This window comes from Dipodomys merriami, unplaced genomic scaffold (assembly GCF_024711535.1).
Source record: "Dipodomys merriami isolate MVZ:Mamm:240054 unplaced genomic scaffold, mDipMer1.0.p SCAF_6, whole genome shotgun sequence".
Lineage (NCBI taxonomy): Eukaryota > Metazoa > Chordata > Mammalia > Rodentia > Heteromyidae > Dipodomys > Dipodomys merriami.
This window is the reverse complement of record NW_027206179.1, coordinates 11045775-11068864: the sequence shown is the minus strand read 5'-3', so window position 1 is coordinate 11068864 and position 23090 is coordinate 11045775. Positions and strand designations below refer to the sequence as shown.

At 55.6% G+C, this 23090-nt stretch overlaps 1 protein-coding gene and 1 long non-coding RNA gene across 2 annotated transcripts; one reads left to right on the top strand and one right to left on the bottom strand.

Moving 5' to 3' along the window:
• Positions 1-347: 347 nt before the first annotated feature.
• LOC138813922 (caytaxin) lies at positions 348-22971 on the bottom strand. The gene is made up of 13 exons (XM_070002517.1): positions 22762-22971; positions 19630-19746; positions 13114-13172; positions 12090-12311; positions 11043-11228; positions 10608-10710; positions 9589-9720; positions 8142-8228; positions 5783-5881; positions 5612-5647; positions 4479-4550; positions 4019-4051; positions 348-1845 (listed from the first exon to the last, which is right to left on the bottom strand). Exons 2-13 carry the CDS (start codon positions 19704-19706, stop codon positions 1836-1838), a joined length of 1116 nt encoding a protein of 371 aa, XP_069858618.1. The 5' UTR covers positions 19707-19746; positions 22762-22971; the 3' UTR covers positions 348-1835.
• LOC138813933 (uncharacterized) lies at positions 5660-6598 on the top strand. Its single transcript, XR_011367877.1, has 3 exons — positions 5660-5706; positions 5888-5967; positions 6500-6598. It is a non-coding gene; the product is annotated as an uncharacterized lncRNA (long non-coding RNA).
• Positions 22972-23090: the final 119 nt, after the last annotated feature.

Genomic DNA, 23090 nt, shown 5'->3' with positions numbered 1-23090 from the left:
CCTTCTTTTTTTTTTGTGCCAATCCTGGGGCTTGAACTCAGGGACTGGGTGCTTTCTCTGAGTTTTTTCATTCAAGGTAGGTGCTCTACCACTTGAGCCACAGCTCCCCTTCAGACGTTTTGGTGATTATAATTCGAGATCAAAACCTCATGGACGTTGTTGCTGGGGCTGGCTTCACACTCCAGTCCTCCAATCTCAGCCTCCTGGGTAGCTGGGATTACAGACGTGAACCACTGGAGCCTGGCCTACCTACATTCTGTTATCTCCCATTAGCTTGAGAGTTGAGGTCACTCACTAGAGTAACAGCCTGGGCCTCGGGCCTACCTGTGGCTCTCTGACAGCCCCCCCCCCCCCCGCCCCAGCATCACCTTTTGTAAGAAGAGGCCTTGTGTGGGAGAAGCAAGAGCCAGGTGGACAGGGCCACCACACGTGGCCCGCCCGCCAGCTGCTGCTGCTTCCGGCTACAGGTGACACGAACCTGGGCCACCGTCCCACTGTCCTTTTTACTTGCCACTTGGGGAATGTAAAACAAAACACACCAGATTTCCAAAGGTTTCGGGCTCACTGGGGATCCCCAAGATGTCAAAGGACAGCCCTGAACCCCCTCCACTTCCTGGTGGGGTCTGCAGGCCCCAGCTGACCGGGAAAACCTGGCATTTCTCAGGGTCAGAGCACAAGGCCTAAGACTCCAATTGCCCCGACTCTGGTTCTGGACCATTCTGTCCCTCTCTCGGCATTAAATGCCAGCAGTCACTCCAAAACACACTCCTCTGCTGTCGCAGGTCCTGGGATGTTGGGCATTTCGAGAACCTTCTTGGACGGCTGGTTGTGGCGGGCCGCCGTGTCCACCCCCGCTGCCCGCTCAGATTCGGGGCTGCTGAAGTCTCCAGCCTGGAGTGCAGGTAGCACTTGCAGGCTCCCCTTAGGTCTCCAGAGATGGGGGGCGCCCCATTCTTGGGGGTCTCCGGTGATGCTTGGGGGGGCGGGAGCGCAGCCTTGCGTCAGCCCAGAGCGCCGCGCTCTCAGATGGCGATGGGGTTCTTGCATTCCATGCACATTTCAATTTTCCCTCCAAGCGAGTTTCCGGATGCCCCAGGAACCCCCGTTTTCCTCTCCCAGTTTATTTCCGAGGGTGCAGGAGCCTATGTGACGACTCCCAGCCTGGCGACAGTTGGGGAGACAGGGGAGTTCCTACCCCCAAGCTCACCCCTGTGCCGTGGCATTGTCGGCATTCAAAGGGACTTTAGAATGTTCTAGATGCAGTCACAGGACAGTTCTCATTTGTGCTATGGGTTTTGAGCCTCCCTAGGAAAAGGTGGAGACGGGGGGGGGGGGGCGCGTTTCCAGGAGATAGGGGCTGTCAGATGAGACCAGAGCTGTGGATTTGGGGTGTGAGGTCACAGGCCGGGGGTACCCCGAAGGTGTGGCACAGTGTGTGTGTGGTGGCGGGGGGAGGGCGGTAAGTGTCAGGGGCAGCAGGCCACACACCGCAGGGTGGAGTCGTACAATGGAAGGCACGGGAAAGAAGAACCCCCAGGGCCAGCCAGGGCCGGTGGGCGTTGGTAGCAGGTGAGAGAAGGCTCTGGAACCTTCCTCGGCTTGTGGGTGTGGAAGGATGGAGGGCTGAGAACCTGGTCCTTTCTCCAACATGCTAATACTGCACTTTTTGTTTGTTAAGTAAAAGAACACTGGGCTTCGGAGGCGGGTGGTGGAGGCTGGCGCCTGGGGGGATGCGCTCAGGCGGAGGCCGGAGGGGACCTGGGACCGGAGGGCGTCTGGCAGGTTCCTCCACGTCCGGAATCGTCTTTCGTGGCCTTCTCCAGGCACCCGCCGTCTCAGGACATGCTGGAGCGGGGAACGCAAGCCAGGAGGGTCATTACTGTGTGTCAGGCGGGAGAGGCCCCTCCACACGGTCACCCGCTTCAGCCAGCTGCAGGGCTGGCCACCGGTCCCCACGCAGTGCTCTTGCCACTTCTGGGGCCCAGCAGAAAAACAGACTCAGGGGGTCTCCTGCTGAGTCACACTAGAGAGAGCCTCCAGACACCATCCATCCACCCACCCACCCATCCATCCACCTACCATCCATCCATCTATCCATCCATCCATCCATCCACCCACCCACCATCCATCCATCCATCCACCCATCCACTCACCCATCAATCCACCCTCCCACCCATCCATCCATCCATCCACCCACCTACCCACCCATCCAACCATGCATCCACTCACTCACCCACCCACACATCCATCTATCCACCCACCCATCCATCCAGGCACCCATCCCCTCACCCCCCACCCACCCACCCACCCATCCATCCATCCACCCACCCACCCATCCATCCATCCACCCACCCATCCATCCATCCATCCATCCACGCACCCATCATCCATCCACCCATCCATCCCCCCCATCCCCCCACCCCCATCCACCCTCCCATCCATCCATCCACCCACCTACCCACCCACCCATCCATCCATCCATTCATCCATACACCCACCCATCCATTCACCCACTCATCCATAATCTACTTATCCATCTGTCCACCCACTCATCCATCCACGAATCCATGATCCATCCATCCACCCATCTAGCCATCATCCATCCATCTCCAGTTTCTCACTTTGCATTTCCAGTCTTGTGAGCATGCTTGTTTTTATGATCTCCCACTAAGTATCTCCAGGGGAGGATCTAGTCCTGCCGGTGGTGGCTTGCTGACATTCGCTCACGGTGGATGATTTCCTTGTGTGAGCTCCAGCCCACTGAGCTTGGGTCAAGGTCTTTCACAAGCGCACAGGGAGCTTCCTTTACTTGGTTGCATAGGGAGGCGGTGCTGCTCTCAGACCACTGTTGACATTCATTTCTTAACTTGGTGCTCTCTGAGTCACCAAAGCAGACACTGGAGCCAGGTCACACTTGCAGAATTGTTGTCAGGGAAGCATTAACTCTGCACTCCCCCACCCCCAATCCTGGAGCTTGAACTCATGGCCTGGGCACTGTCTCTGAGCTGCTGTGTGTGTGTGTGTGTGTGTGTGTGTGTGTGTGTGTGTGTGTGTGTGTGTGTGTGTGTGTGTGTGTGTGGTGTGTGTGTGCACGCTCGCTAGCACTTAAGGCTAGAGCTCTAGCCCTTGAGCCATAGCTCCACTTCTGGCTTTTCGGTGGTTAATTGGAGATAAGAGTGTCAGGGTCTTTCCAGGGTCTTTTCAAACTGTGATCCTCAGATCTCAGCCTCCGGAGTAGCTGGGATTACAGGCGTGAGCCACTGGAGCCCAGCAACCCCATATATACTAAGGAAGCTTTGGGCCCTTGCCCATCTTCTAAATCTAGTCTCTGACCTCTGGCATATGCCTGGCGATCGCCACAGACCGCATGCCCAGGAGGTGACCTGGGGTGCCGCTGGTATCACGTGGGGTCAGCTGGACCTCCCCAAAGGGCTGGACATGACTGACGTGCAGTGAGTCCCTGGACACAGGACCCAGGTGACCTTTTTCTCCCGGGCAGTGCCCTGTGCGACTTGTCACACACCCTTGCTGCAAAAAATGACGAGCTGTCCCTAAGCTCCACTCCCAGAGGACTCTAGAAACTTCTTCCTATTCTCTCCTGCACACTGCCACGTACCAGCGGTACCACAGCCATGAATATAATAGCTCTGCAGACTCCTGCAAGTCCTGCCTGGGAACCATTCAATCTGGGGGTGGCCCTGGGGCTCCCCATAGACGATATTTCTTTAGAAATCCAGAACCAGGTGGATCTCATGGGCTGGGGGAGGTGCGGGGGCGGGGGGGAAGGGAACCTAGCTCTATTGGACAACATGGCTATGTTACACAGCATAGGGTCAAACTAGCACCCTGGTCTGTGCAACAGTATCCCCTGGAGTTGTTCAGGGGTGGCTCACTGGTTAACCATAACCACTGCCTTCCTGCCTTCCTGTCACCATATCCCTCACTCCAGCGTACGGAAGGACAGTACTCCAAGGTTCGAAACCACCCAGAGCAGCCAGCTACGGACAGCCTCACCCACCTCGTTTCCTGGTCTTCTGTCACCTCAGTGGACCTGTGGCAGAAGAAAGGAGGCTTGGAGTTACTTGCCAACGTGTGTGTGTGTGTGTGTGTGTGTGTGTGTGTGTGTGTGTGTGTGTGTGTGTGTGTGTGTGTGTGTGTGTGTGTGCGCGCGCGCGCGCGCGCGCGCGCGCGCGCGCGCTGATCCTGAGGCTTGAACTCAGGACCTAGACACTGCACATGAGTTATTTTTTTTAGCTCAAGGCTAGAGCTCTACATTCTATTTTTTGGTGGTTAATTGAAGGTAAGACTTTCCTGCCCCGGGCTGGCTTTGAACCATGATCCTCAGATCTCAGCCTCCTGAGCAGGTGGGAGCTACTGGTGCTGGCCTAGGCTAGTTTTGTTTTCTACCTCTCAGCCAGCCCAGTCTTAGTCCCTGGTGGTGATCCCTCTTGGCCTGACCGTGGGCCCCAGGCACGCACCCATCTTCCTCCAGCGCCTCCTCGGGCTTCTCCTCAGCACTGGGCAGCAGAAATTCAGGGTGGGGCCTCATGCTGTGGAGAGAGAGAGCCAGGTGAGCGGGCGGCCAGCTGGGCCGTGTCTCCGGAGGCCTTGGCTCCCACTGGCCTCTCTGGCCAGCGGTGACCGTGATCTGTGGACAGTGGGGGGATGATTTACCTGCCGTGGGGTAGCACTGGGCCCCAGGTGGAGATGATGGAGAAAAGTAATCAAGTGCTTTGAGGGGTGGCAGGCAGGGAGTTGGGGAAGGAAGATTCTGAGTCATTGGGGTTTTTCTTAGCTGCCTATCAGATGCTCCATTGTGCATTTCTTCTTCTTATTTTTTTTTTTCCTTTTCTTTCTTTTGGTCTTAGGTCCTTCTCATTTGTTTGGCAGGTGCTCTACTCCTGACCATGCCACCAGCCCTTTTTTGGGGGGTCTGGTTGTGGGGCCTGAACTCTGGGCCTGGGCGCTGTCCCTCAGCTCTTCAGCTCAAGGCTAGCGCTCTACCACTTGAGCCACAGCGCCACTTCCGGCTTTTTTGTTTTTGCTTATGTGGTGCTGAGGAATCGAACCCAGGGCCTCAAGCATGCAAGGCAAGCGCTCTACCACTGAGCCACCTTCCCAGCCCCCACCAGCCCTTTTTTGCACCGGTTATTTATTTACTTTGTGCAGGGGCTTGAACTCAGGGCCTGGGTGCTATCCCTGAGCCTTTTTCACTCTAGGCTAGCAGTTCTACCAACTTGAGCCACAGCTGTACTTGAGCTTGATGCTGATTAGTTGGAAATAAGAGTCTCATATCCTCTCCAGCCTGGGCTGACTTTGAACCACAATCCTCAGATCTCAGCCTCCTGAGTAGCTAGAGTTACGGGTGTGAGCCACCTGCATCTGGTTCAAACAGTTAAATGTTCTCACGTGCCTACTATCCCGTCGAACTGCCTGGGCAGGTAGGATTTGAGCCCAGAGCTGACCCCAAAGTCCTGTCCAGGCAGGCAGGCTCTATCCGCCATGGGCAGACACCTTTATTCTGGGATGAGAACCCTGAATAGCCTCCCTTCCCCCCTCCCCTCCCCCCCCCCCCCCCCCCCCCCCGCGGCCCTCACAGATCAGCACTGACCTCTCCCTCCTAGCCCGCAGGCGCTCCTCTTCATACCTGAAAGAGAGGGGAGGACTCAGGGTAGACACTGAGGGGGACTTCCTTCCCTTTGGGAGGTGAGGCCCGGCTCTGGTGCGGGGGGGGGGGGGGGGGGAGAGCGGGGGGGGGGGAGAGCGGGGGGGGGGTCCTCACTGCAGCACACATTCCGGGATCTGCACATGCTCCATGGGGATGAGGTGCTCCAGCTCCTCCAGACTCTGGACATACTGGATCTTACTGATGAACTTGACGCTGCAGGAGAGTGAGGAGAGAAGATCAGAAGGGCGCCCCCCGGCGGCCACCACCGGTCCCCAAGTGACCGACCACACACACACCAGGTCCACAGGCTTACACCTCCCCCCACCTTGCCCCAATGCCCCCTCTGGATGCCCACCTCCTCCTGGGGTGCAGAGTAGACCCCAGATTCCACCCCCAAAGAATCCTGGCAAAGAAGGGCCAGTGGAACATGGCCACCTGCTGGGCTGTGGATCTGGTTTAAAGGAAGAAGGGCTTTGGAGTGGCTCCTCCCTGTCCAGCATGGCTCAGGCGGTAGAGCACCAGGCATGAATGAGTAAAAACTGAGCAAGAGCAAGAGGTCCTGAGTTCAAGCCCCGATGCCAACAATGAAAATCAGGCCCAAGTCATGAAGCCAGGCTGTCCTGGCTTCATGGGGCTTTCTGTCTCGCTGGGGGTTATGGACCGGGCTGAAGTTGGTTACACAACACTAAGGCACGCACGCCCCATGGCACGGACACGCCCACCACTGTGGGGCACACCCACAAACACCAGGCACGCCCCATTAAGGACACGCCTATAGCATCAGGCACAGGCCCCGGGTGGCTCAGCTTCTACCCTCTCCTTCCACTGCAGATGGAGAAGTTTGCTCGCCATCCCCTCCCAATGATCTCCGGTGCAATCAAGGCAATGTTATGACACCCAGTTAGGAATTGAGGACAAAATACAGCTCTCTTAGACCAAAGTGCATGTTCATCACTTTACCCAAATACATCACTAATTAAACTGCTCAATATGCAAATAAGTACTCTGTGCAAATGAATTTATATGCTTTGCATATTATGCACTGGTAGGTGATGTGCGTGATAACAACTATGCTAGGATGCTGGGTGCCAGTGGCTCACGCCTGTCATCCTAGCTACTCAGGAGGCTGAGATCTGAGGATCACGATTCAAGGCCAGCCCCGGCAAGAAAGTCCATGAGAATCTTATCTCCAATAAACCATTAGAAAATCGGAGTGGCGCTGTGGCTCAAGCGGTAGAGTGCCAGCCCTGAGCTGAAGAGCTGAGTGAGGGACAGCACCCAAGCCCTGAGTTCAAGCCCCACAACTGACAGAACAAAAAAACAAAAACAAAAAAACTTGCGGGCTGGGAAGATGGCTCAGTGGTAGAGCGCTTGCCTTGCATGCCTGAGGCCCTAGGTTTGATTCCTCAGCACCACATAAGCAAAAAGAAAAAAGCCAGAAGTGGCGCTGTGGCTCAAGTGGTAGAGCACTAGCCTTGAGCTGAAGAGCTGAGGGACAGCGCCCAGGCCCAGAGTTCAGGCCCACTACCGGACCCCCCCCCCCAAAAAAAGAAAAGAAAACGACTTGCTAGAGTATTAAAAGTCCCTAGGAGCCAGGAGCCGGTGGCCCTCACCTATAATCCTGGCTACTCAGGAGGCTAAGATCTGAGAAGCGCAGTTCCAAGCCAGCCTAGACCAGAAGGTCGTTGACACTATTATGTCCAATACACTTCCAAAAAGGGAACGAAAGGAGCCAATCCACACCCGTACCATTGAGCGAGACCCTCCATGTCCTACCAACAAACCATACCCCATAACGGAGCCCGCCCCCACGACCAGCAGTGCCTTACCATGCCTTACCATGATGGGACACGCCCACCACAGGAAGACACGCCCACACATAGGCCTGTCCTATCACAGCACACGCCCACAGCACCAGGGCATACCCCACATGGACACGCCCACCAGACTGGGGCAGCCCACCACAGCAGAACACACCTCCACCACAAGACACGCCCACCACACCAGGGCATGCCCCAGTCCATGGACACGCCCACCACTGACAATGACACCATGTGGACACACCCACTAAATGGACACGCCCCTTTATATAAACACGCCCCCAACGTGGGGACACGCCCCCACCTGTCTTGGAGATGCTTTCTTTTTTTTCTTGCCACTCCTGGGGCTTGAACTCAGGGCCTGGGCTCTGTCCCTGAGCTTCTTTGGCTCAAGGCTAGCGATCTACCACTTGAGCCACAGCATCACTTGCGGTTTTCGGAGTGGTTTACTGGAGATAAGAGTCTCAAGGACATTTCTGCCCCGGCTGGCTTTGAACCAGGATCCTCAGATCTCAGCCTCCTGAGTAGCTAGGAGGATAGGCGTTGAGCCACCGGTGCCGGGCTTTGGCAATGCATTTTTAGCCCAGTTTTGAATGTGTATGCAAGCGTCCACCAGCAGGTGTGGCTCCTGGGTGACACCCTCCTGCTCTCACCTGATGAAGGGCCGAGAGATGGCCAACACGGTCCGAATAAACCAGGAGGGGTGGACGATCATCAGAGACTTCAAATTCTTCCTCAGTCTGTGTGGGGAGGAAGAGGAAGGTGGGTAGCCACCAGGGGCTGCTCTAGCGAGCCCTGGGGAGCTATCTGGAGGAAGGGACAGGGGTAGAGGTGGACCCTGGACCCCGCATCCCTCCCTTTCCCCATATGCACCAACCCAAATATGGGATGGAGGAGGACTCAGCCTGAGTTCCCAAGGCCCCACAGCAGGAAGAGGGCAAGAGAGAGACCAGAAGGTGGATGGGAAAAGGGGAGAGAGCTTTAGTGTGGGAGGTGGAAGGTTCTGGAGGTGGAAGGGGGGGTACAGCTGCCCGGTGAACACTTAATGTCACCTACTGTGTGAGCAAACAGTGTGATCTTTTTGTTTGTTTGTATTTGGCAGACCTAGGGCTTGAACTCAGGGCTGGGCGCTGTCCCTGAGCTTCTTTGGCTCAAGGCTAGCACTCTACCACTTGCGCCACAGCGCCCCCTCTGGCTTTTTCTGTGTAGGTGGTAACTGAGGAATCGAACCCTGGGCTTCACACATGCTAGGCAAGCAATCTACCACTGAGCCACCTTCCCAGCCCCAGGTGATCTTTTTTGAGCATAGTGTGATGACAGCTGTGGTGAGCTGACCACAAACTAGGGGCGTGTGGGCCCTAATCTGATGGCTGACGTCCTTTATAAAGGAGGAGGGGTGGGCAGAGCTGGGCACCAGTGCCTCATGGAGGAAGAGAAGGTCTGAAGGTTGTGGTTCAAAGTCAGCCTGGGGAAGGAAAGTCAGAGGGACTCTTATCTGCAATGAACCACCAAAACGTGGGAAGCGGAGCTGTGGCTCAAATGGTTAGAGCTCTAGCCTTGAACAATAAAGCTCAGGGACAGTGCCCAGGTCCTGAGCTCAAGCCCTAAGACAAGGACGAAGAGGAGGGAGGAAGGGAGGGAAGGAGGGCGGGAGGGAAACGAAGGTAAAAAAGAAAAGGGGAGGGGCTGGGATGGTGGCTCAGTGGTAGAGCACTTGCCTTGCATGCCTGAGGCCCTGGGTTCCATTCCTCAGCACCACATAAACAAAAAGAAAAAAGCTGGAAGTGGCGCTGTGGCTCAAGTGGTAGAGTGCTAGCCTTGGGCTGAAGAGCTGAGGGACAGCACTCAGGCCCAGAGTTCACGCCCCACGACTGGACCCAAAAAAAAAAAAAAAAAAAAGAAAAGGGGAGCAGAGATGAAGGGATGTCCTTAAAGACCCTGCGACCAGCAGTGGCCACGTGGCCCTGGAGCCAGCGCCGAGAGGGAAAGGCCAGCCTCCTCAGAGCTGAGACTCAGCCTGGGGAGTGCAGTGGCACTTCATGGCGGCCCTTAGGCCATCTGGTCCCCACAATCCCAGCAAACCACCCAGCTGCCGCTCACCTCCTGTCAATCATCTGGTAACACTTCTTCAGCCAGCCAATGCCAGGCATCCTCCGCCGAGGGGTGGCGCCGTTCAGGTACACGATCATGTAATCCTCGGCCACCAGCAGCTCCAGGCTGCTGATGACATACCTGGTCCACGATGACAACAGTGAGGACCCCAGGGGAGGCACCCAGGGTCAGGACACCTGTCACAGTGGCCTGTCTCCTGCCACCGGGGCCTTCCATCGGGCCAGACACACCTGGGCAGCTACAGACACTCCTGGGCAGGTTTGTCTGGTCCACTCTGGGAGGAGCATAGGGACAATCCCTGATTACTGCAAGTCTACATCTGTGGGCATAGTGGTGAAAGGTCAATTGTCTTATGCCTTGCTCTCATTTAACTTCTGCATTTGCCTCTCTAGTGCCGGGATTACAGGTGTGTGTCACCATGCCAGACAGTATATATATATATATATATATACACATACACACATATATATATATATATACACATATATATATATATATATATATATATATATATATATATATATATATATATATCCTTATATTTGTATCTGATTCAACTGTACCTGAGAGTCCTTAGGCACTTAGTGGTTTAAGTGCTGTGTGCCTAGCCTTTGAACTGAGGAGCAGAAACAATGCAGTGGTGGGAAAGATGGTAGGTGATCAGGCAGAAAACACCACACCTGGTGTCTGCCAATGCGGTGACTTCTACATGAACGCTGGTACTGATGGTGGCGGCAGCGATGAGGAGGAGGAGGAGGATGGAGATGCTAATGATAATGGTGATGATGGAGATAAGGGTGATGTTGATGGTGGTGGTGAAGGAATAATCACAACAGGGCTATGAAGGCCCAGAATGAAAGGCACAGGGCGGTCCACGGGCAGCGGGGCCTCGGGATCCAGCCGGACTGGCTGCCACTACATCCCTTGGTACTGAGCGGCGCCTCTCCAGCCCCCACAGCCAGGCATCTGGCAGCTGCCCGGGACTCCGGGCTGGATAAGAGACTCACAGGAAGAGATTCTCCATGATGTAGTGGTAGTCTGGGGAGCTGCTGTCCGGGAGGAAGCAGGCAGCGAAGACGATGATGGCATTGAGGCCTTCTCCGTAGTACCCTGGGGACAGGAGGCCCGTGGGTGACACAGTCCCCCGGGCACCAGTGGGCAGTGTCCTCTGCCAGCTGTGAGATGCCCCAGGGTGCACCATGCCCTGCGTCCCCCCACGGCTGGCCTCTTCCCACCCCACGTGCTCAGCGCTGTCCACCAGCCTGGCGTGGGCAGCCAGTGCCCTGTCTGCATGGCACCTCCCTTGTCCCTAGCCCCCCAGGCCTCCTCCGGGTTAAGATGGCAGGTTAGCAGGCTACGGACCGCAGACAGAACCTGGCTCTCGGTGCGTCCGGGCAAAGCCCGGGCGGCGGCGAGGCAGACGGGTGTCAGGGAGGACTCACCTCCGTGGGTGAGCACCTTCATGTAAGGCCGGATCATGTGCAGGTCGATCCGGTGTTCTTGTTCCCCAATGATCACCGTCCGCCACAGGCGCCCGTTGGCCGCGCTGCCCTCCTCCGCGGCCCCGTCCCCAAACAGATCCGCGCTGTCTCCAGGCATGTTCTTGGCAGTGGCCACGGGGGTGTCATCTGTCAGCAAACCAGGGAGGAGAAGGAGGAAGGGATCATACACGTGTGGCTGCCAGCAGACCTGCCACCTGGCTTCCCGGCTTGGGCCGCAAATGCCACCTCCTCCAGGAAGCCTTCCAGAATGGCACTCTCCTCCCACCAAGCAGCAGCTAACACAGACGATCTTCCAGCGAATGTGATCATATCTGGAGGCAAGGCCCCAGGAGAGCAGCGCCCCATTGCCTCTCTCCCAGGCCACAGGCTGAACAACAGCTTATTCGACACTTCGCTAACCACATCAGGTTGGACTGAAGTTGTCAGGGGAAATGTAGGGACTGAGCTTTAAAAAAAATAATAAAAATTAAAAATTAAAAAGAAATTGGAGCTGGGAAGGTGGCTCAGTGGTAGAGCACTTGCCTTGCATGCATGAGGCGCTGGGTTCGATTCCTCAGCACCACATAAGCAGAAAAAGCCAGAGGGGGCGCTGTGGCTCAAGTGGTAGAGCGCTAGCCTTGAGCAAAAGAAGCTCTAGCCCGCTACCATTTGAGCCACAGCACCCCCTCTGGCTTTTTCTGTGTTATGTGGTACTGAGAATCGAACCCAGGGCTTCATGTGTGCTAGGCAAGCACTCTACCACTGAGCCACCTTCCCAGCCCCAAAGGTTCCTTTTACAGGAGGTACTCCACCATCGATGAGCTCATTTTGGGTAAATATTCATCCCGGCAATACACGGACAGCATGTATTTCTCAACATCAGCCTCAAAAGGCCCCCTGCACGTTGGCAGAGCAATGTGTCTGATATATTATTTATATTTATTTGGGGACCAGGTGGGGATGGGCAGCGCTGGGCGGGGGGGCTGGGTTGCGGGGGGGGGCTCCTACCTTCCCACTCTAACTCATTGCCGTTCCCCAAGAACTCCAAGGAGTCGGTCTCGTCAGGCGTCTCGATGTCGTCCACGTTAATATCCAGGTCATCGGGGGTGTCCAGGAAGTCGTCGGACAGCAGGGAGCCCTCGCTCTGGTCCAGGGAGATGTTGATCTCGGGGGCCACCAGCGTCTTCCTCTTGCGATGGGCTCCGAGGACATTCAGGGTGCTGGGAGGAGCTACGGGAGCCCAAGGCACAGGGCCGTCACCAGCCTCCCTCCCATCCCAGGGTGTGGCCGGGTGGAGAGGGGGGTTTGAACGACTCCTCTGCTGTGGGGGGCCCAGAGGGGGTGCTCTGGGACTCCCTCCGGGATTCCCTCAGGCTGGGCAGCCCTGCCTTCAAATCCTGCCTGTAAGCCAGGCAGTGGGATGGGACCGCAGGCTCACGCCTGTCATCCTAACTACTCAGGAGGCTGAGATCTGAGGCTCACAGTTCAAAACCAGCCTGGTCTAAGAATCTGAGACCCTGATCTCCAATTAAGCACCAAAAAGCTGGAAGTGGCACTGTGGCTCAAGTGGTAGAGCGCTTGCCTTGAGCTGAAGAGCTCGGGGACAGTGCCTAGGCCCAGAGTTCAAGCCCCAGGACTTGCAAAGACAAAACAAACAAACAAACAAAAAAAAACAAACCGTCTCACAGACTTTTCCTGCCTGGGTTGGCTTGGAACTTATTTAGCTGGATTGACCTCACTATCTCATTTAATTCTTGCATGCTTCCTCTTTGAGGAAGATGCCTTTGGTGGATAAGAAGTTAGAGGCCCAGAGAGGTTAAGTAACCAGCTTGAGGGCACACAGCAAGACAAGATGTTCTAGGCTCTCCCTGACCATATTCCTTCCCCTGCATGCTGGCAGGCAGAACAACTGTGTCCCTGAGTTTCTGTGCCCCCCACCCCCGGCCCCACCGCCACCCAGGTGACCGCTGACATTTCTACAGCCTGGGCACAGCCACCGACGCTCTGTGTGCACGCATGCGTGAGAACTTACAGGATGTGTCCTCCACCGGGCTACCCAACAGTTCCAGTCCAGTCTCCTCTGGGAGCGGCCTGCCGACCGCGCCACAGGAGCAAGTCAGGACCCCAGCGTGATCCGGAGGAGAGCAAGGAGACAAGACAAGGGGGGAGAGAGAAAGACAAGATCCACAAAACACACTGAGTTCCTGGAAGTCGTTAAGCTCCCACACACGTCCTCCTTTTCCTTTAATCTGAATTTTTCCCTCTTTGGTGGGACTGGGATTTGAACTCCGGGCCTTGTACTTGCTAGGCCGGTGCTCTAGGAGTCACACCTCCTGCCCTTTCTTCTATTGTTATTTCTTCACACATAGTTTAATGCTTTTGCCCCCAGGGTTGGAATCTGGCTCTTCCTATCCCTGTGTAGTTGGGACAAAAGATACGAAAACCCACACACGGCTTGTTTGTTGAGATGGGGTCTTACTAAAATTTTGTTCAGACTGGCTCAATCTTGATCATCCCAACACTTGCTTCCTAAGAAGCTCGATTTCAAGGGTAAGATATTACACTTGGCCACTTCTTTCCTGGCACAGAAAATTCATAGGCCATGCATTGGAAAACTCCTTTCAGAAAACCAAATTATTATTATTATTATTATTTTTGTCAGTCATGGGGCTTGAACTCTGGACCTGGGTGCTTCCCTGAGCTCTTCAGCTCAAGGCAGGCGCTCTACCACTTGAGCCACAGCACCATTTCTGGTTTTCTGGTGGTTCATTGGAGATAAGAGTCTCACAGACCTTCCTGCCCGGGCTGGCTTTGAACTGCGATCCTCAGATCTCAGCCTCCTGAATAGCTGGGATTACAGGCGTGAGTCACTGACACAGGGCCCCATCTCCCTTTGAAGGAAGAAACCTTTGCTTTCAAACCAGCAGCAATTGGTAGAAACTGGAATCTTGTGCAAACCCTAGCAGGAGAGGGGAAGGAGAGGCAGTGTAGGAACTTCCTTTTAGCATCTTCTCATTTGTCCATTTCCTTTTATTCTAGAATCCTCTAGAATCATCTTGCTGCCCAGGCAGCATCAGAGAGCTGGGACCCATAGGCCCTTCGTCATTGCCCTCTACCGCCCTCTGGTGTCCACTCAGTGCAGGTGCACAGCTCCAGTATGTATAGCAAAGGAGTCAACAGACCTGGGGTTCCCCCCCCACTCCCAGTTCCCCACTCTTCCTGCCAGAGGAAACTATTTATTTATTTACTTATTTAATCATGAGGCTTGAACTCAAGGCCTGGACGCTGTCTCTGTGCTCTTTTGCTCACGGCTAGCACTCTACCACTTTGAGCCACAGCTCCATTTCTGGTTTTTGGGTGGTTAGAGATAAGAGTTTCAGGGCTTAGTAGTAGAGTGCTTGTCTAGTATACTTGAAGCCCTGGGTTGGATTCCTCAGTTGCTCAGTTCTACATACACAGAAAAAGCTGGAAATGGCACTGTAGCTCAAGTGGTAGAGTGCTCGCCTTGAGCTGAAGAGCTGAGGGACAGCGCCCAGGCCCAGAGTTCAAGAGCCAAGACCCACAAATTTAAAAAAAAGAAAAGAAAAAAAGAGGTTAGGCCATGCGCTGATGCTCACGCCTGTCATCCTAGCTACTCAGGAAGCTGAGATCTGAGGATCACGGTTCAAAGCCAGCCCGGGCAGAAAACTCCGTGAAACTCTCTCTTTTTTTTTGCTGGGGGGGGGGGGGTCCGGTCGTGGGGCCTGAACTCTGGGCCTGGGCGCTGTCCCTCAGCTCTTCAGCTCAAGGCTAGCCCTCTACCACTTGAGCCACTTCCAGCTTTTTCCTTTTTGCTTATGTGGTGCTGAGGAATTGGCCTCAGGCATGCAAGGCAAGCGCTCTACCACTGAGCTACCTTGAAGGGACAGTGCCTGGGGCTGAGTTTAAGCCCCAGAACTGGTATGTGTGTGTGCTCATGCCCCGCCCCCCGCCCCTCCTCCCCTGCCCCCCACACACATCCTACAGGGTTGGCACCAGTAATTCATGCCTATAATCTGCACTACTCTGAAGATTGGGAGGATTGCTGTGCAAAGCTAGACTGGAGAGACTCTAGAAATACTTGTTGCTTAAGGGTGACGACCTAATGGCTTCTCTTCATTGGTCCTTGGGTGCTAGGGGCCACTTATTTTGTTTGGGGTTTTAATGGTTGTTAGCACAGGAAATAAAACTAAGTTACTGATCACATCTAAAAAAAAAAGCTAGACTGGGCAGGGGCTGGGAAGGTGGCTCAGTGGTAGAGCGCTTGCCTTGCATGCCTGAGGCCCTGGGTTCGATTCCTCAGCACCCCATAAGCAAAAAGAATAAAGCTGGAAGTGGCGCTGTGGCTCAAGTGGTAGAGCGCTAGCCTTGAGCTGAAGAGCTGAGGGACAGCGCCCAGGCCCAGAGTTCAGGCCCCATGACTGGGCCCCCCCCCACCAAAAAAAAAGCTAGACTGGGCAGAAAAGCCTGTGAGAGTCTATCTTCAATTAACCAGCAAAAAGCTGGACTGGAAGCATGGCTCATAGATGAGCAAGCACAAGGTACCAGTTTAAACCCCAGTACTGGAAAAATAAAAATAAAAAAGTAGGGGTCACCTCATTATGCCATATGGCTTTGTCTTTCTGTAGAGTCGGAAATAGTTTCTCCCTGCACCAAAAGAAAAAGAAGGTGGGGCTTGAACTCAGGGCCTGGGCACTGCCCCTGAGCTCTTTTGATCTACCACTTTGAGTTACAGCACTACTTCCAGTGTTCTGCTGGTTAACTGGAGATAAGACTCTTATGACTTTCCTACCCAGGCTGGCTTTGAACCACGGTCCTCAGATCTGAGCTTCCTGAATAGCTAGGATTAATAGGCCTGAGCCACCTGCTTCCAGCTCTTCCCTGGGAATCTCTAAAAAAAAAAAAAAATTGTTTTTTTTTTTTTTTTTTTTGTCGGTCATGGGGCCTGAACTCTGGGCCTGGGCGCTGTCCCTCAGCTCTTCAGCTCAAGGCTAGCGCTCTACCACTAGAGTCACAGCACCACTTCCGGCTTTTTTTTCTTATGTGGTGCTGAGGAATCGAACCCAGGGCCTCAGGCATGCAAGGCAAGCGCTCTACCACTGAGCCACCTTCCCAGCCCTATTTCTGATATTAGTGAACCAGTGCCTTTTGCTTCATAGGCAGGTGTTCTACTACTGAAACCATATCCCTGACAAGCCACACCCCCAACACTGAGCCACACCCCTAGTCTTTTTTAAGGTTTAGCCCAGCTGACACTCCACCACTCGAACCACGTTTCCAGTCCAGCTTTTTGTTGGTGGATCTTCCTTGCCTTGGCTGGCTTCAAATTATGATCCTCAGATCTCAGCTTCCACACCACCATACCAGGCCCCACTGGCGCCTTGACTTGTAACCTTCTGTGAGGGTAGAGTCTTTGCTGATGTAATTCAGTTTAGATGGAGTCCAGATAGAGAAACTGAGGCAGGAGGCTGGGTGATTTCAGGCTGCGCTTAGCTCTGGCTCGGTGGGGATTTGCAGAAGGTGAGGCCCACATACTGGGCTCAGGCTGGTGATGTCCAGGGGCTGCCTGAAGCCCCCCCCCATGGAGGAATAGAGGCTGGAGGGAAAGAACCCCAGCTGCCCACAGAGACACCTCTGTGTGTTCCCAGCTGGAGCTGCCTCAAGAGCTGCTCCCACCCCTTCCAGGGCCCAGGAAGACAGCAGCCCTGTGGGCACACTGCCCAGCTGGCGGCCCCGGAGGTACAGCCAGGCCACTGTCCCCCCAACAGTGGGCTGCTGAGCCTGGAGAGGAGGCCCTGCAGCTGGGGGCTCAGTGGATCGACACCCTCCACTCCTGTTTGGTCCCCACCCCTGCTGCCCTTTGCAGCTGCGTTGGGCCCCATTGCTGACCCCAGAAGGCTTGAGAGGGGCCTTAACTTACTTGTCCCTCCCTCCCACCCTTCCTTCCTCTTCCCCTTCCTTCCTTCCTTCTTTCCTTCCTTCCTCTTCCCCTTCCTTCCTTTTTACCTGCCCGATGTCTTTCTTTTTATTGGTTAATTGGAGATAAAAAATCTCCTAAAGCCAGGCGGCAGTGGCTCACACCTGTCATCCTAGCTACTCAGGAGGCTGTGATCTGAGTGATCGCGGTTCAAAGTCAGCCCAGGCAGGAAAGTCCATGAGACTCTTTTTTTGGGGGGGGGGGTCCGGATGTGGGCCTGAACTCTGGGCCTGGGCGCTGTCCCTCGGCTCTTCAGCTCAAGGCTAGCGCTCTACCACTTGAGCCACAACGCCACTTCCAGCTTTTTTCTTTTTGCTTATGTGGTGCTGAGGAATTGAACTCAGGGCCTCAGGCATGCAAGGCAAGTGCTCTACCACTGAGCCACCTTCCCAGCCCTTCCATGAGACTCTTATCTCCAATGAACCACCAGAAAACCAGAAGTGGCGTTATGGCTCAAGTGGTAGAGTGCTCCCCTTGAGCTGAAGAGATAAGGAACAGTGCCCAGGCCCAGAGTTCAAGCCCCACAACTGACCAAAAAATAAAATGTATCCCTGTAGAGCACTACAGAATCCCTTGTCATTTTAACTCCGACCTACCATGTAGCAACTAGAAACACAGTGAATGTGTATCTGTGTATGTTGAATTACATGTCACCTAGAAATGATTAATGTCTACCAGAGAGATGTGCAGCTTCTATGTATACCCAGCACCCGGCCTCTAGGTGTGTGTGTGGGGGGGGGGGGGTGGCGGTTAGAATCAGTCCTCCACGAATGCTCCTGCAGAGTACAGTCATGTTGCTTATACCTGTCACTCCAGCACTTCAGGAGGCTGAGATTCAAAAAATCTTTAGCAGGAGGCTGAGCACACCTGGCCCTTTGAACAGTCTCCTCTCCCACTACTTTTTTTACTTCTTTCTGTCAGTCCTGGGGCTTGAACTCCAGGCCTCGGTACTGTCCCTCAGCTCTTCAGCTCAAGGCTAGCGCTCTACCACTTGAGCCACAGCACTACCTCGTGTTTTCTAGTGGTTTATCAGAGATAAGAATCTCACTTGAGCTGGTTTTGAACCAAGATCTTCAGATTTCAGCCTCCTGAGTAGCTAGGATTACAGGATTGAGCCACTGGCTCCCGACCTTCCCTGAGCTCTTTTGCTCAAGGTTAGTGCTCTACTTCTTTGAGTCACAGCAGCACTTCTGGTTTTCTGATGACAAGAGTCTCACCCACTTTCCTGACTGGGCTGGCTTTGAATTGAGATCCTTAGATCTCAGACTTCTAAGCAGCTAGGATGACAGGCGTGAGCCACCAGCATCCAGCTCTCCTGATACTTTATAGGCAAATTCTTGGGTATAGTCTCTGGGGGTGACTTGGCCCAACAAGGGTTAGAGATGAACCTCTGTCTCCAGCCAACAAAGACATTCACATTGCAGCTGCCTTCCATCCGGTAAGCATTACTCATTACCCAATTTATATAATGAGCACCTACTGTATATACAAGCTCTATCTTGCCCAAAGATAGTGATCAGAACAGAGATTACACTGGGCACCGGTGGCTCACACCTGTAACCCTTGCTACTCTGAGGATCATGGTTTGAAGCTAGCCCAGGCAGGAAAGTCTAGATACTCCTTCTCTCCAATTATCCAGCATAAAGCAGAAGTGGAGCTGTGGCTTGAGTGATAGGACACCAGCCATGAGTGGGAAAAGCCAAGGACCACGCACAGGCCCTGACTTCAAGCCCAAATGACAACAAAATTGGAATACTGGGATATCTACAGGATGGTTTGGGAAGAATTTTACAGTTCTTAGAGGGCTGGGAATGTGGTTAGTGGTAGAGTGCTTGCCTAGCATGCATGAAGCCCTAGGTTCGATTCCTCAGTGCCACATACACAGAAAAGGCCAGAAGTGGTACTGTGGCTCAAGTGGTAGAGTGCTGGTCTTGAGCCAAAGAAGCTCCGGGACAGTGCCCAAGCCCTGAGTTCAAGCTCCAGGACTGGCAAAAAAATTAAAAAAATAAAAGTAGTCAGGGCCGATGGTTCACACCTGTCGTCCTAGCTACGCAGGAGGCTGAGATCTGAGGATCATGGTTCAAAGCCAGCCGGGGAAGGAAAGTCTGTGAGACTCTTATCTCCAATGAACCACCAGAAAACTGGAAGTGGCACTGTAGCTCAAGTGGTAGAGCGCTAGCCTTGAGCTAAAGAGTTGAGGGACAGTGCCCAGGCCCAGAGTTCAAACCCCATGACCGACAACAACAACAAAAGTGTTGTAGATGTAGGAGTCTGGAGAAAATGTGCTAATTAAGCAACTATTCATTATGTGCCAGGCCTGGACTCATTGCTGTGATATCACAGGGAGAGGTGGGGGGGGGGGGCAGGGGGTCATCTCCCTGCTCAAGGTGAGCATGGGAGAAGAGACTGAGTGGGCCAGAGCCAGGTCAGCCCCCGGAAACCCCCCTCAGATGTCCTGGTTGGGCCGCAGCCGCTCCCACAGGCTCTGGATATCCACAGGCCTCCACGGTTCCCCCACCACCTGGGTGACATGATGGGGAAGACACGCCTTACCTCGGAAGGTCCTCGTCCTGCCATTCCTCCTTCACGTCCACGTTCTCCATCCGCAACGTGGCCTCGGTGGTCCCCATGGGAACCAGGGAGAGGGGCTGGTGTGGAGCAGGGATGAACCTGGGGGGGCAGGAGGGGGAAGAATGGGCTTACCTCTCGTGAACGAGGACACCTTGGAGTGAGGTTTGGAGCCCAAGGGAGGGTCTGGGCCTCCAAATACAAGCCTCCATCTCCTGGGAGCTCTGAACTACACCGTCCCCCAGCCAAACCATGACCCCGGCACTCTCAAGCCTCTTTCTCTTTCTTGGACTCTCAACTTGGAAGCAATGAATTTTTTTCTTTCTTTTTTTTGTCAGTCCTGGGGCTTGAACTCTGGGCCTGGGCGCTGATCCTTAGTTCTTCAGCTGAAGGCTAGCGCTCTACCACTTGAGCCACAGCACCACTTCCAGTTTTCTGGTGATTCATTAGAGATAAGAGTCTCATAGACTTTCCTGCCCAGGCTGGCTTTGAACCGTGATCCTCAGATCTCAGCCTCCTGAGTAGCTAGGATTACAGGTGTGAGCCACCAGCACCCGGCTTGCTTGCTTGCTTTTGTTCTTTTTTTTTTTTTTTTTTTTTTGAAAAACACCTTTTGTTGCTGGGTGCTCATGCCAGTAATCCTAGCTACTTAGGAGGTTGAAGTCTGAAGACTGAAATTCAAAGCTAACTTGGTCAGCAAAGTCTGTAAGACTCTTATCTCCAATTACCTCCCAGAAAACTGGAAGTGGAGCTGGGGCTCAAGTGGTAGAGCACTAGCCTTGAGCTAAAAAGCTCAGAGACAGCGCTCAGGCCCAGAGTTCAAGTTCTAGGACTGCCTCTCTCTCTCTTTCTTACCCATACACAGACTTCATATTGAAGTGTGAATGGCCAACATATTAACTCTCCTGCCCTGCCCCTTTGTCTTCCCAAGAGTGAGAAATTCCTGGAAACCCCTTGACACCCAGCAGTAGTGGGAAATCAGATCCTTTTTTGGGGGGGAGGGTCAGTCGTGGGGCTTGAACTCTGGACTTGGGGGCTTTCCCTGAGCTCTTGAATTCATGGCTTGAGCTACAGCGCCACTTCTGGTTTTCTAGTGGTTTATTGGAGATAAGAGTCTCACGGACTTTTCTGCCCTGGCTGGCTTTGAACCGCAATTCTTACATCTCAACCTGGAGAGTAGCTAGGATTACAGGTGTGAGCCACCGGTCCATCAGAAATCAGACCTTTATCATCACCAAAGGCCGGTTTTCTTTTTTCTTCTTCTTTTTTGCTTTTTTTGGGTCCGGTCATGGGGCCTGAACTCTGGGCCTGGGTGCTGTCCCTCAGCTCTTCAGCTCAAGGCTAGCGCTCTACTACTTGAGCCACAGCGCCACTTCCAGCTTTTTTCTTTTTTCTTATGTGGTGCTAAGGAATCGAACCCAGGGCCTCATGCCTGCAAGGCAAGCGCTCTACCGCTGAGCCATGTTCCCAACCCCGCCGGTTTTCTTTTTATTGTTCTGAAGTGCTGGGGGTAGTGGTGGAGAAGAGGGATGGTCTGGGAGCAGGATCAGAACTGTCTAGGCAGATCGGAGACGTCTCTTCTGTGCCTCAGTTTCCTTCCCAGTCTGTATGTAAATGAGTTGATTTAGAGATGACTTGTTCTTGGGCAGGAATTTTCCTGTGATGGACAGACAGCTCCATCCCCCTCCCCAGTTTACCACCTGGGAGGATCCTTCTGTCTCCCCAACCCCCCTGGGAGGACATGGTGTGTCCCCTTTGGTACAGGGGCATTTCCAGTTGTCATGAATGGCGGGAGGAAGCCCGCCCTGGTGAGCACCAGGCCTGCCCAGAACAGGACCCCGGTGCCAGGTGCCACAGGGACTGGGGGAAAACCGGTCTTCCAGGAAACACGTCTTCCTGTCCTGTGTGCACGTTGGTGACAAGACTTCAGGACCACGTTCAGCGGCCACCACGGAGCGTGGTCCCCACGGCCCTCCCTCGGTGCCCGGCTCTGGGATGGACACGTGCGTGCGTCCCTGTCCGCGCTTCCCCGGGTCCGAAGCCTCGCGTTAACCCTCAGCCCTGCGGGGGGGGGGGGGGCGAGCGCTGGGCCGGCATCTGACACCGAGGCTGGGCGCGGCAGGCCCCCCGCCCCGCGCCGCCCCAGCCCGCGACCACCTGTGGCCGGGGCGGCCTGAGCGGACGCGCAGGGGCGCGGAGGGGGCTCCCCGCGCCGTCCTCTCCGTGCGGCTGGATTTCGTCATTCATTCATGGAGGAGGGACGGGAAGGCGCGGAGCCGCAGAAAAAATAATCCCTTCCAGGCGCTCCGCGCAGGAGCCCTGCCGGCCGCGGCCGCGGGTTCAAGTTCGCGTCCTTCCTCCACCTGGAGGACGGGGTCTTCCTCCCCCCTGCGCGGGGCCTGACTCCAGCTGGGGGGGGTCGGGGGGCCCCCCCAGCCAGAGGCGGAACCACATCCTCCAGATGTGGGGTGCGGTGGTCCCCGGTGAGCCGCGCGCGCGCCCGCGCTGAGAGCCCGGCTGCACCACCTGGGCACCGCGAGCGACCGCGCGGGGCCCGGCTCGGCTGCGCTGCGGCCTTAGCACCTCGCAGCGAGTTCGGGAGCAGAAGAGGAGTCCCCGCGCTCGCCCCGGGCCCGCTGCCCTCCTCCCCACCCGGTAGGCAAAGCCTCGGTCCACACAGGGAATCAACCCGGGCCTCCCCGCACCGCCGCTGCACTCCCCCCCCCAGCCCGGCTCCCCGGGGCGGGCACAGGAACGGGTCGGGTGGATTTCAGCTTCCCGAGGCGCTGGCGCTTTGGCCCGCCCGGGCTGTGGACAACGCCGAAGAAATGGTTACAATCGTGGCTGGCTGCAGGTGCGCGAGATGCGGGCGCGCGCGGCGCGGGCGCGCGCGGAGGAGATGCTCGGGGCCCGGCCGCCCGGGCTCGGGGTGCGAGGGGCGCGGGCGCGCGCAGGAGGCGCGGGCTTTGCATCCCGCAATCCCCCCACCACCCCCCGGCACCGCTTCCCGCTCCCCCCCCCCCGCCCAGGGCCGCGGGTCCCGGGCTTGGAGGCTTCCGCGCACCGCGTCCCCCGAGCCGGGCGGGGAGCGGAAGGGAGGTGCGGAGCTCCACTCACCTCCCCGCGGCGTCGCCCGTGGGCGCTGTCACTGGCAAACAAAGGCGAGCCGGGCCGGGCGCGGCCGCGCATCCCTCGCGGTCCCCAGGCCTCAGCGCATCTCCGGGATGCCGCGAGCCGACTCCGCATCCGACGAAGGTCACCGGGGCAACGCGGCCGGCGCTCGCGGGCTCCGCGGTCCCCGGGCTCCCCCGGGGGGGGTGGGAGGGAGGCGGCTCCGCTCAGCGAGAGGCTTCGCGGCCCCCCGCCGTCGCCGTGCCCCCCGTCATCGCGGCCGGACGCCCGCCCCCGGGTCCCCTCCTCCCCGAGCCCGCGGCGGGCTGGCGCGG